This window comes from Erinaceus europaeus, chromosome 5 (assembly GCF_950295315.1).
Source record: "Erinaceus europaeus chromosome 5, mEriEur2.1, whole genome shotgun sequence".
Taxonomy (NCBI): Eukaryota; Metazoa; Chordata; class Mammalia; order Eulipotyphla; family Erinaceidae; genus Erinaceus; species Erinaceus europaeus.
In genome coordinates this window covers 33,579,945-33,593,991 of record NC_080166.1, presented here as the reverse complement: position 1 = coordinate 33,593,991, position 14,047 = coordinate 33,579,945, and the positions used below count along the sequence as shown (strand labels likewise).

General features: G+C 43.2%; 1 protein-coding gene across 7 annotated transcripts in view; it reads right to left on the bottom strand.

The window, feature by feature from the left end:
• The window catches only part of PDZD2 (PDZ domain containing 2), a 527,012-nt gene that overhangs the window by 63,137 nt on the left and 449,828 nt on the right, over nt 1-14,047 (bottom strand). For all 7 annotated transcript variants that reach the window (XM_016191465.2, XM_060191196.1, XM_060191199.1 and 4 more), the window contains one exon: nt 9,514-9,625. In XM_016191465.2, coding sequence (XP_016046951.2) covers nt 9,514-9,625 — 112 coding nt within the window. The remainder of the gene's footprint in view (nt 1-9,513; nt 9,626-14,047) is intronic.

Sequence of the window (14,047 nt, the reverse complement as noted above, 5' to 3'; positions counted from 1 at the left end):
TAAAATATTTATTTTATTTATTTATTCCCTTTTGTTGCCCTTGTTGTTTTATTGTTGTAGTAGTTATTATTGTTGTTGTCGTTGTTGGATAGGACAGAGAGAAATGGAGAGAGGAGGGGAAGACAGAGAGGAGGAGAGAAAGATAGACACCTGCAGACCTGCTTCACCGCCTGTGAAGCGACTCCCCTGCAGGTGGGGAGCCGGGGTTTGAACCGGGATCCTTATGCTGGTCCTTGTGCTTTGCGCCACCTGTGCTTAACCCACTGTCTACTCATCTTTTTATTGGGTTTCTTTTTTTGTTGTTGTTGTTTGATTTTTTTAGGAGTATTAATTTTTTTAAAGGTGTAATTTTTTTTTTTTTTTGGTTCATGAGATAGACAGTATGGTGGAAGGCAAGGAGGGGGAGGAGGGGTAGGTCAGAGAATGTCTCTGGCATATGTGGTGCTGGGGATCACACTCAGGGGCTTATTCTTTTAAGTCTAGTATTCTAACTACTACACAGCCTTTTACATTTAGAGTTTCAATTTCTTTTATTATTTAAGCTATTTTAGACATGAATCTTTCAAAGAATCTATATAAGTATCTTCCCTGTGTCTGTTACTTGGCTCCCCCCCCCCACCCTGTTATAGTGAATGCTATTTTTTGAAGAACAAAAGTTCATAATTAAAATTTCCTTTTATTAAAGGAATAGAGACAGACACACAGCAATGTGAGAACATTCCTTATTCCTGAAGTGGAAGAATAACCATTATACTATGGCCATACTACCAAAAGCAATCTATAGTTTCAATGCAATCCTCATCAAGATCCCAATGACATTTTTCAAGGAAACTGAACAATTTGTCCCCCAAATAATGTAATAATGTGTGGAATCACAAGAAAAATCATGACTAGCCAAAGCACATCTGAGACCAAAAAAAAAAAAAAAATGGAGGCATCACGCTCCTCAAATTCAGTTTATACTACAAAGCAAGAGTAATTAAAATAGTACATGGTATTAAAATGAAAATGGACACTTGTATCAAGATACAGAATCAAGAGCCCAGAAATAAACCCATACATATACAGCCATATAGAGGGACCAAAACCATTCAGTGGGGAAGAGAAGTTCTCCCCAACAGAACGTGCTGGAACAACTGCGCAACCACATCTAGCAAAGTGAAACTAGGCCCCCACTGACACCATGCACCAAAATCAGATCAAAGACCTGGATTATTATTATTTTACCAAAGCACTATTTAGCACTAGTTTATGGTGGTGCAGGGTACTTAGCCTGGGACCTCAGAGGCTCAGAATCATGGGAATCATGGTTCTTCAGAGCATCTTTGCATAACCATTACTGTGCCTACCCAATCCATGGAATACTAAAATTTTATTGATTTATTTTTAAATCATTTTTTATTTGTGATTAATTGTGGATTACAGGATTGTAAGTTTACAAGGTACAGTTCTATACTGTACCCATCATCATAGCTCTGGGTCCTCAATCTCCCAACAATAACCTCTATAAAAAATTCCCTTAAAGGGAGTCAGGTGGTAGCACAGTGGGTTAAGCGCACGTGGTGCAAAGCACAAGGAGTGGCAGAAGGATCCTGGTTCGAGCCTCTCCCAAACCACCCCCCCGCCCCCGGCTCCCCACCTGCAGAGGAGTTGCTTCACAGGTGGTGTAGCAGGTCTGCAGGTGTCTATCTTTCTCTCTCCCTCTGTCTTCCCCTCCTCTCTACATTTCTCTCTGTCCTATCCATCAACAATGACATCAATAACAATAACAAATAATAACTACAACAACAATAAAAAACAAGAGGAACGAAAGGGAAAATAAATAAATAAATATACGAAATTTTTAAAAAAAATTCCCTTAAAGAGAGAGACAGGCTGGGAGTATGGATCAACCTATCAACACCCATGTTCAGCAGAGAAGCAATTACAGAATCTAGACCTTCTGCACCCCACAATGATCCTGGGTCCATACTCCCTGAGGGATAAAGAACAGGAAAGCTATCAAGGGTGGGGATTGGATATTGAGCTTTGGGGATGGGCACTGTATGGAAATGTACCCTTCTTATCCTATAATCTTGTCAATATTTCCACTTTATAAATAAAAATTAAAAAATTCCTTTTATGATTAATATATGTACATACTATATAATCTTCAAATTCTTTGGACTATCAAGTTTTCCTAGACTATGTAATGTTTCATTTCATGAGCTAGAATTTCAATTTACCTAAAAAATTTTCTAGGAAGGTTTTTATTTTATTTAAAAAATTTTATTTATTTATTATTGGATAGAGACAGAGAAACTGAGAGGGGAGGGGAAGATAGAGAAGGAAAGAGGCAGAGGGAGACACCTACAGCCTTGCTTCACCACTTGTGAAGCTGTTCTCCTGCAGGCAGGGACCAGGGGCTTGAACCCAGGTCCTTGCACACTGTAATGTGTGTGCTTAACTAGCTGCGAACACTGCCTGGCCCTCCCAGGTTGGTTTTAATGGAATGACACCTTCTAGAAATAATTTTGCTCTTAATAAAAAAACATACTTGTGAGCTTTTAATCCCAGTATAGTGACCTTTTTTTTTTTTTTAAAAAAAATTGTTACTTATTTATAAAATAGAAAATATCAGGGCCAGGCAGTAGTGCATCTGGTTAAGTGCTCACATTACAGTGAGCAGGACCCAGGTTCAAGCCCCTGGTCTCCACCTGCAGGAGGGAAGCTTCACAAGCAATGACGCAGGTCTGCAGGTGTCTGTCTCTCTCCCTCTCTATCTCCCCCTACTCTCTCAATTTCTATATCTCTATCCAATAATAAAAATATTTATAAAAAGCTTGAGGTCCTGAGTTTAATAAAATAAATAATATCAACAAGGCCATAGGATAAGAGAGGTACAATTCTAACAACTTGTCTTTTCAAAGCTGAGTATTATTAACTCTGTGTTACAGGGTTTCTTTTTTTTTTGAAGAATTTATTTACTTATTCATAAGAGAGATAGGAGAGAAAGAACCAGACATCACTCTGGTACATGTGCTGCCGGGTACCGAACTCAGGACCTCATGGTTGATGATCCAATGCTTTATCCACTGCACCACCTCCCGGACTACGTTACAGGTTTTTAAGTACCTGAAATTCCTTTGTTTTTATTTTTTTTTTAATTTGGGACATGTAATAAGTTGGTCTTAGGCTGTGTGCATTTTCAAATATATACTGAATTTACTACCAAAGAGTCTGCCCCAATTGATCTGCTGTTTTTGCCTATCTGATAGGGGTTAAGTAACAGACACCTTGTAACTTGCTTCCTGAAATTCCTTTGTAATTGATAAAAAAAAAAAAAACCCTCTCATTTAAATAGGTGACAAATCTATATGGATAGATTAAAAACAAAAGCAAAACACCCAAATTAAAAAGGGAACAACCTTGACAAAAAGAAGGAAGAGGAAGAGGAGTAGAAGAAGAAGAATAAAAAAGAAAAGAAAGAAGAGAGACAGAGGTTTGGGTCAGAGGATCAGTAATATTCTTTGATATGACAGTTCACATCTCTTTAGAGTCATTCTGGAGCCAAGCTGGGCAAAATCTTAACAGAAATGCTGGGACCTCTTTATCAACCCTCTTTAATAATTCATGACCATATTAATCTGTCTTGACAGGCGTACTCATCTGAAGAAGATTTATTCAAAAAAAATTTATTTTGAGCTGACTGGGAGTCGCTAGTCATCAGGAGAAGAAAAACCATATACATCACTGTATGTAGATAATACGATATGTGAACACTCCCTTTTAGAAAATATGACATAAAGATGACATAAATATCCAAGTTTCCAACATGGACAAATTAGGAGCTCATCACACTAAGGTCTCCTGCATTCAAATATCTTTTGACAGCATGTGTTTCACAGCGCTGAATGAAGACCCAATTTCTTAAGCCTCTTTAATGTGTCTCCAAATTACTTTTCCAATCTTATCTTCCACTACCTTTCCACATGAATTTGTTGCTGTAACTTGCTGATTCTCAAAGGAGAGGATTTGTCCTCCACTTAAATTCTTTCCCAAACTGGGAAGTGTATAAATATCCCTTAAAGTTTTATCTAACCTTGCCTGTACCATCACTGCCCACCCTCAGGCTTTCCTTTCTTTAATCCCTCTGACAAGCTCTGCTGAACTCAGTCATGGTGACTGGATATTTCAGATAGCAGAGGAGAGAAAAACAACTGCCCCAAATTTTCTATGAAAGGTAGTTTGCCTCCACTACCCCAAGACATTCATTGTGCCTCTACTGCAGAGTGTAGATCACTGCTTTCCCCCGATCTAGCAAATTCAGTTAAAGTGACTGGTGGATGGGTCTCCCAGGCCACAACCCACAAAAACTTCTGGTCTTGCCCTAGAACCTTCCTTCCAGTTTTCCCTAGAGGCTTCTGGTCTTGGTACCTCTTGAGTTTAAGTTCCAAGTTCTTGAGAATATCCCTGTCTAAACCCATTAAAGAGTTTTCTGTGCTTGAGCAGGCAAAGGAGGATAACAGTGGTTATGAAAGTGACAATATGCTGTAAATGTTGTTAGTGGTAATGGCAGGATTGTGAGCATGTAAGGAGGGTCTGTAGCTGCCACATTTTAAGGGGCAATGTCAAAGATGCCCTCTCAACTGGCTTTTTCAACTTGGCCTGGCACATAGAAGGCACTACACTGATCTGCATAACACATACAGTATAATTCTCAATTTTTAAAAAATTGCCCTTGTTGTTTTATTGTTGTAGTTATTGTTGTTGTTGTTATTGATGCCATTATTGTTGGATAGGACAGAGACAAACAGAGAGAGGAGGGGAAGACAGAGAGGGGGAGAGAAAGACACCTGTAGACCTGCTTCACCACCTGTGAAGCAACTCCTCTGCAGGTGGGGAGCTGGGGGCTTGAACTGGGATCCTTAGCCAGTACTTGCACTTTTCACCACCTGTGCTTAACCCACTGCCCGACTCCCCTCAGTTTTTTTTTTCCATAATATTCCTATCACCAAAGTTCTGTGATTTCATTCTCTCCATTGGAAACTGCAGGGGTTCATTCAAGGTCACAGATATGGGTTGACTATCTGCCTGCATATCTATCTATCTATCTATCTCTCTCTCTCCTCAATTTTGTTTTTAAACCAGGCACTACACAGCTCTAGCTTATGATGCTATATGGGCAACAAACCTGGGACTTTGGAGCCGTGAACATGAAAGCTTTTTTGCACAGCCATTCTGCTATCTCTCCTGCCACTCCCCCCAGTATAACCCTCATTATACAGGTGAGAAAAAAACAATCAGAGACTTTAGGTTTCCTGCTGTGGGCCAAGAACCCAGTAGAGGCAGAGCTGGGAACTGAACACAGTTTTAGCTGACACCACACACACACACACACACACACACACACACCTTTTCCACTATTCTACATTTCTTGTTCTGGTAGGACCCAGGGAGAGAGGGTGGAAACCATTTCTTTGTGACAGTCAGGCTTGGGTTTATTACTCACCTGTTGCTCATTCTAAATAATCAGCATGGGGCACTAGGAAATGGCTCAGTAGGGCAGGTGCCTTACTGTGCACAAGGACCTGGGAAGATAGGAATTTCTTTTTAAAAATTTTTTTTATTATCTTTATTTATTTATTGGATAGAGACAGCTGGAAATTGAGAGGGGAGGGGGATAGAGAAGAAGAGAGACAGAGAAACACCTGCAGCACAGCTTCACTGCTCGTGAAGTTTTCCCCTGCAGTGGAGGGACTAGGGACTCGAACCTGGGTCCTTGCACATTGTAACATGTGCGCTCAACGAGGTGCGCCACTACCCAGCCCCAAATATTTATTTATTTCCTTTTGTTGCCCGTTTTTATTGTAGTTATTATTGTTGTTGTTATTGATGTTGTTGTTGTTGGATAGGACAGAGAGAAATGGAGAGAGGAGGGGAAGACACAGAGGGGAAGAGAAAGACAGACACCTGCAGACCTGCTTCACTGCTTGTGAAGCGACTCCCCTGCAGGTGGGGAGCTGGGGGCTCAAACTGGGGTCCTTAACGCCAGTGCTTGCACTTTGCACCACATGCACTTAATCTGCTGTGTTACCACCTGACTTGGAAGACAGTAATTTCATAGCAGGGTGGTGGTGATGGTAGAGTTCACAGAGAGATAATGCTGTGGCTCCTCTTTCTCTCTCTAAATGGAAAGAGAAAGCTGACTCGGGAGCAGTAGTGTCATGCATGCTTGAAGCCAAGGTGACACACACACACACACACACACACACACACACACATCACAGGTATGATCAGTGTGAGGAATTTACAGAATCAGGACAGTCCCAGTTATGTTTCTTTCCCCATAAAGTTGTGCCACTCTCTGTATCATAGATTCCTTGACTGGGAAACAAGAGTCCTACCAGGGTCCTCAGGAGGTTGAGGGTGGGTTAGAAGAGGCCACTGGAGGAGGCAGATCCTCTGTTGGCCCCCAACGGGTAACCTTTGGTATTTCCTTAACTTCTCAACCCTCACCCATAAAGTGAGGAATGTCACTGAGCTGGTTTCAAAGGTCCCTGTATTTCCCCATAGCTGTGATCCTTCCCCAAAGGGTTAATCAACTCTGCCAAGAAAGGGGCCTAAAGATCTCCTCATAGCCTCTGTGAGGCTCTGACCCCAGACACACAAATATTTAAATGCACTGCTCTGGGCTCTTTCTCGGGCTGGAGGAGAGGCTGGCATCACTACTCATGAACTTTCTCCATGCAAATGCTACCATGTGGTAGCCAGAGGCTTAAACATGTGAGCTGTCTCCTCATACCCACAGAGAAATCCACATTTTGGGGATGTCAATACCCATGCTTTGTGCTAGGTGCTTTTATATACTTTGTTTCTTTAGGTCTGCAGCAACCATTCAAAGCTAGTATTACCATTTTCTCTTTCAGGGGAGGGAGTGGAAGCTCAGCCAAGGGTAAATAGCCAGCCCAAGGTCACAAGGTCACACAAGAGTTTCAGGGTAAACTTGACTTGTTCTGTGACACCAGCTCCTTCGTGGGTGGGAGGCCAGACCCTTCTTTTCCTTAGGCCTAGGATGGGGCAGACACAGTGCTATTTTCAGGGGCCCACAAAAATATTTTAAGCTTGTTTCAATTCAGAGGAAAAAGAAATGAACAGAATAGTCATGAATAGTTAACGCTGGATCCAGCTTGTGCCTTCATATCACTGACAATCATTCAATAATTTTTTAAAGCAATTTTCTTTAAAAATATCTAATTAATTAAGTCATTTATTACCAAACACTGCTTAGTTCTGGCTTATGGCGGTACTGGGTGGGTACCGAACCTGGAACCTCAGAGCCTTCTGCATGGAAGTCTTTTGCATAACTATTATGCTAGTTCCCTGCCCCAAATATGCATCTTTTCATGATAGAAAGAGGGTGAGAGAGTGAGAGTGAGTGAGTGAGAGAGAGAGAGAACCAGAGCATCACTGTGGCACATGTGATGCCAGAGACAGAACTCAGAACCTTATGCTTGTAAGTCCAATGCTGTAGCCACTGTGCCACCTTGTAGGCCACAGCAATTTTCTTTACTAAGAAAAAGTACCTAAGACCCATGAAGTCATGATGGGGGACTGGAAGAGAAAGTGGCTTATGAGATAAAGTGCACACCTCACTGTGGGTAGTGGGAGGACTCCATGGAAGATGGAGCCATGCTCTGCTGTCTCTCCCAGTCTTTTTCTCTTTCTAAGATATATTTGTGGGGGCCAGGAGATGGTTCATCTGGTAGGGTTCACACATTGCCATGAACAAGGACTCAGGTTTGAGCCTCTGGCCACCACACAGAGGAGGATGCTTCACACATGGTGAAGAAAAGCGGTGGCATCAATTTTTCTTCTTTTTGTCTGTCTTTCATCTTCTGCTTCTTTTTATTTTCCCCACCAAGGTTATCACTGGGGCTCTATGCTGGCACCATGAACCCACCACTCCTGACAGCCATTTTTCCTCTTTCTTTTTTGAAAATATTTTATTTTTTTAAATATATTTTTTTCCTTGGCTAGAGATAGAGGGAAATTGAGAGAAAGGGGAGCTAGAGATGGCAGACACCTGCAGCCCTGCTTCACTGCTCATGAAGCTTCCCCTTGCAGGTAGGGACCAGGGGCTTGAACCTGGATTCTTGGGCATTGTAACATGGGCATTCAGCCAGCGGTGCCACTGCATAGCCCCTTCTTTTTCTTTTTTATTAGATAGTACAGGTAGAAATTGAGGGGGAGGAGGGAGAGAGACAGAGAGAGACCTGCAGACTTGCTTCACTGCTCCTGAAGCTTACTGCCTACAGGTGGGGAACAGGAACTTGAACCCAGGTCCTTGGGCAAAGTAAGATGTGTATTCAACCAGAAGCACCACTGCCATGCCCTGTCTTTCACCTTCTATGTGTGTGTGTGGGGAAAGGAAACAGTGTAGCCTTGTAGGCAAGGAAGTCCTAGTGAAGTTCTAGATGGAGAGAGAAAGAATAAACAGGGCATGTTCTCTGCTCCTACATATGTGGTAACCTAGGGTCTCATACCTGCAAGTCTTGTGTTCTACCCACAGAGCCACCTCCCCAGCCATTCCCCTTTACCCTACCACCATCCCCAGAAAAACAGTAGAATCAAAATTGTGCCGGGGGGGGGGGGTCACTTAATAGCCTGTGCATAAAGTTCTGAGTTTATTCCCTGATAGCTTTTTTTTTTTTTAAGTCAGGGGGCTAAGTGATAGCACACATGGTATAGTGCACACATTACTATGTGTGAGGACCTAGGCTCAAGCTTCCAGTCCCCACCTATAGAGAGAAGTTTCGTGAGTAGTGGGGCAGTATTGCATGTATCACTGTTAGAAAAGGAAAGAACACACACACACACACACACACACACACACACACACACACACACACACACACACAGCCATTGGGATCTGTGAAATTGTTGTGCAGGCACCAAGCCTCATCAGTAAGTAACCTTGAGAGAGAGAGAGAGAAGAGAGAGAGACTAAGCAGCTCACTTAGATAGTGTGCTGATTTGCCATATGCATGACCCAGGTTTGAGCCTGACTCCTACTTCACTGAAGGGAGCTTCAATGCTGTGATCTTCATTTTCTTTGTCTTCTCTGTCTCTATCTTAAAAGAAAGAAAAAAGAAAGAGAGAAAGGAATAAAAGAGAGAAGAAAAAGAAAAAAAGAAAGTCACTGATATTAAGGAAATAGATCTTTACCATACTGGAAAGACTGTCTGTCTGGAACCTTCCACAGAGAAAGGGTCCTTCTACAGTCAAGGAACCAAACAGGAGCTGTAGAGCTAAGTGGAGCCAGGGATGGTGACGCTCAACTTGGTAATGACTCCTAGAAATGGTCACATAGGCAGCAAGGCTGGATGCAATTGTCACACCCCAGGTGCAATTTTCCCAAAAGAAAAGCAACACTGAGGCTTTAAAGGGAAACCAAGCTCCTCCTAGGAGTAACCTTCTCTTTGCAGCCCAGTGGCTTTTGGCTCCCTCCCAGGCAGGCCAAGTCCCACTTACCTGAAAGACGACTCTTGAGCTTCATTTTGCTGCTGCCCTGCTTGGGACTTTCTGAGTTCCCCTTGGAGTCCTCAGGCCCACATAGATCTTGGGACTCCTCTGGCCTAGGCATCTGGAATGCAGAGAGCAGAGAGCTGAGGAAGGACCTCCCAGGCTCCAGTGGAAGGAGGGAGGGAGCAGCAATCCAGGTGTCACATGAAAAACAGGGTTTGTGGGGTCAAAGCAATCTTTGAGATAATGTTGACCCATCTGGCCTCACGGTGACAAGGGCCTCCACAGCATGACTCTCCCCACAGGGTCCAGAGGCTCAGCCTCCCCATGGGAATGGGAAAGGGACAAGGGCCAACTAGCTCCTTGGGGAGGCTTGTTGGCCACTGTGACCCAGGCAGGTAATGACAGAGCCAGTCCTTTTCGTATTGTGCAAGTGACACCACATACTAAATAAGAACCTTGAAAGAAATTCTAAGCTTGTTAAGATGCAGTAGCACTTTAATTTGGGGGGCAGTTATATAACAGTGCTTGTGAGGTCAACCAGATGCCCCTCTGAGAGCTGAGGGAAGGCCTCAGATGAAGTCAGTTTGTCCATCTGTAAACTGCATGTTTCTGTGGCCAGACCCCAAGAGGTGATAGAGAAAGGGTGACTCTCAAGGTCTTCTGGGGTCTGAGAAGAGCCAGACATACTAATAACAACAACAACAAAGCAAAAATAAGCAAGCAAGAAAGAAAAAAGAGACCTTTGTTTAGAGACGAAAAGGTAACTGATACTCTTGAGAGGGTTTACTAAAATACTTAGTCAAGTACTTGCTACTTAGACCTAGATACCTCCTCACGTACTCTTATTTCATCTCTCTTAATCATTCTAAGTCCAACCCTTTTAGATAAAGTCAAAACTACAAACGCTGGATAAGGTCAAGAGACTGGCATACTTTAATGATGGCCCTTTCAGTCACTATCAGGTCACCCCATCATCCAGGGCCCTAGCCATGGAATCCTGAGATTCCCACACAGATATGATTGGCCTAGACCTCTGACAGATCCCTCTCTCCACCATCACTGGTCATCTCAATCAGGAAGAACATCATAAACCCTCTTGTGGGACTCTATAGGACCTTGCCCTCAATGTAGAACAATGGTAGAAACTGCCCTACTCTCTGGAGGGAGGCTAGGTCAATATACTCTGCTACTCAAAGAAGACTGGTCCTAAAATGAGTGCAGTCTAGAATGTTCCTTCCTGTGACCATGTAATGCAATCTCAGACCTATAGGGATGCACAGGATACACAGGGTTCTGTGCTGAATATGAGTAGACATGGACCCTAGGTCAGATTGATGAGGTTTACAGTTAATGGTATTTATATAATTTTCCCATGTTTGGGAGCTACTCCCCGCCTTGCTCCAGCTTTCTAGTCCTATTCCCAACTCTGGCATCATCTCCCCAGATAATACTTTTAGCCCACCCACATGTTAGCTATGGGTCTCAGGCAAATGTTAGTAAAGTCATGGGGAATATACCTTAGAATATACTTAAAATAGACTTCCTAGCTTCTCCCAACACAGACAGCTCGAATTTCATCTGCTATATTCTTACCTTTAGGTTCCTAATTATTAAACAATTTGTTCTGCTTTGTATCTTGAGAGTTTGTTTGGAGGTTCTAGCAGGGGAGCGCAGCTACTCGTATACCCTCGACCAAAGACCGGTCCGTCTCTATTCGGGGAAGACCATCCTCTTCAACCGAGCTCGCAGCTTTGGGAGGGACACACATGGAGTGGTGAAGGAGGAAGGGGACACCCACCTAGCCAGCCAGATCAGCCGAATCAACCCCGGCGATCAATGGGGTGACAGATGTCACAGCCAGATCGCCCTCACATCCATGCTTTGTATCTTAATGCTTTTAGCTACCAAGTTGCAGATGCTACTATGACTCCATCCTGACCTCCTTGGCCAGATGACTTTGCCAACATGTCCTGGAACCTCACCTCTCCAGAATCTCACCTGACTAGGGAAAGACAGAAACAGGCTGGGCTGGGACCCTATTTTGAGAGTCCTGAGATTCCCGAACAGACATGATGGGCCTAGACCACAATAAATCCCTCTCATCTTGTTACTGGTCATCTCTATCAGGAACAACAAAACAGTCCCCTGTTTGGGACCCCCATAGGACCTTGTCCTCAAGTTGGATCAACAACGGTAGAGAATGTTCCATCCTCTGAAGGGAGGATGGAAACCATACTCTATGCTACACCTGAGGAAGATAGGTCGATATGGGGGCAGCTTGGAATGTTCCTACTCGTGACCACAGAATGGGACCTCATCTACAGGGATGCAGAGGTCACATAGGCTCCTAAGCTGAATATGGGCCACGGACCAAATCAAATAGATGGGGTTTACAGTCAACAATATTTATACCCCTTTCCCATATTAGGGAGCTACTCTCTTCCCTGATCCAGATTTCTGGTCCTTTTTCCAGCCATGACATCATCTCCCCAGACAATAACTTGGATCCACCTGTATATCAGATTTCAGGCTCAGGGGAAAAAAAAAACAACAAACTAGTATAGCTACAGGCCCTTTGGAATATAACTAAAATATGCCTACTAGCTATCGACAAAATAGAGGACCCACCAACTCTTCATCTGCACTATTTCAGCCTTTAAGTTCATGATTGATCAACAATTTGTTTGGCTTTGTATGTTGACTCTCTTTTCATATGCTAGCATGATGCCGACCAGACTATCACGGGAGGGGATGGGATATGGAATTCTGGGGTTGGGAATTGTGTGGAGTTCTATCCTTCTTATCCTATGGTTTTGCCAATGTTTCCTTTTTATAATAAATAAACTTAAAAAAAAAAAAAGAAAGAAATAGGCTGGGGATATGGATTGACCTGCCAACATCCAAGTACAGTAGGGAAGCAAATACAGAAGCCATAACTCCTTCCTTTTGCACCCCAAATGGAATGATAGTCCATATTCCTAGAGGGAGTAAAATATAGGGGGAAGATAGAGGGCTCTGGACCCCAATTCCACCAGGATGAGGACACAGAACTCTGGTGCTGGGAACAGTGTGGAATTATGTGCTTATTATCTGATAATTTTGTATATCACCAATAAAAAAGTCAATCTAGAGACGTGAACCCTTGGTGATAAAAAGAAACCTAAACTTTAACAAGTAATATAAATCACACATTATAGATTAAACTCAGCTAATAGAAATGTGTGACTAGTGACTATAACCCCCTCAAGTAACTCCCAGCCCATTTAAAAGGTAATTGTTTATACATTTGCAGTATGGAAGATCTGGAAGCTTCCCTCCTCCCTTTAAGTTTCTTTCTAGACAAGAGACAGAGGGAGGATGTTGAGAAATAAGATGTGGGCAAATTGAGGAAGAAGAATTGGGAAAATGAGTTAATCCCAATCTATAAAACAAAGATGCATTTGATGAATTCCTCTAACCGTGCCAGCCACTGGCAGGCCTCCAGATTCAGATTCTGAAGTAAGGCAAGATGAGAATCCTGAGGATGATTTCAGAGACTCTCTGGAGGAATGAATATCTTGGTTAGCTGCACACTGTCATGCTGATGACAGCAACGAAATCCTGGAAACCAGCCAGCAGGTGAGTGTGTGGTGGGAGCAGAGCCCATTGGAGACGGTTGAATCTCTTCCTGGGACTGGATAATGCCGATGACTGGAAGTGAGAAGGACGCTGGAGCAGACAGAAGAAAGAGAAGGGGCATGGCCAGTGGTGCATCTTATTGACTGCATGGAACAGGGTTCAAGCACCTGGTCCCCACTTGCATGGGAAAAATGTGTCACCTTGCATCTTAGTTTCTTCCTGTTCTATAAGATAAATAAATAAATAAATAAATAAATAAATAGAAGAAGAGAGTGGATCTAATTTAGAGGGAGGTTCCTGGGGCTTTGGAATGGCCTACATAAACTTTCTAGTGCATCAGAACCACCTGGAAAAGAAAAGAGCACGCAGAGGCCGGACAGATGGGAGTGAATAGGATCTGAGCCGCAGCAACCTACCACTGACCCCAATTCACGTAGAACCAAGCCCCAAAGATGCCACAGGACTGAACTGTAATTTTTCTTTTCTTCTCCTTTTAAAAAATCTTTATTTATTGTAATCCAGAAATCAACAGGAAGGGGGAGAGAGAGAAAGACTTGCAACACTGCTTCATCACTCATAAAGCTATCCTCCTGCAGATGGGGACTAGGGGCTTGAACCCAGGTCCTTGGCATTGTAACATGTGCACTCAACCAGGTGCACCACTACCTGGCACCTGTGAACTGTAATTTTCCAGTCTTCCCTGCCCTCCAGTGTTTCCTTGAGAGGTGGAGAAGCAACCTTCCATGAGAGGTGGAGACTCAGCTGCATGCAAGTTGTCAGTCTGAGAAAGAGGGACAGTTGGTGTCTTTATGCTCTTGATTTGGACATGGGCATTTTATTTATTTTTTATTATTTGGATAGAGATAGAAATTGAGAGGGAAGGGGGAGACAGAAAGCCACCTGCAGCACTGCTTCACTGCTC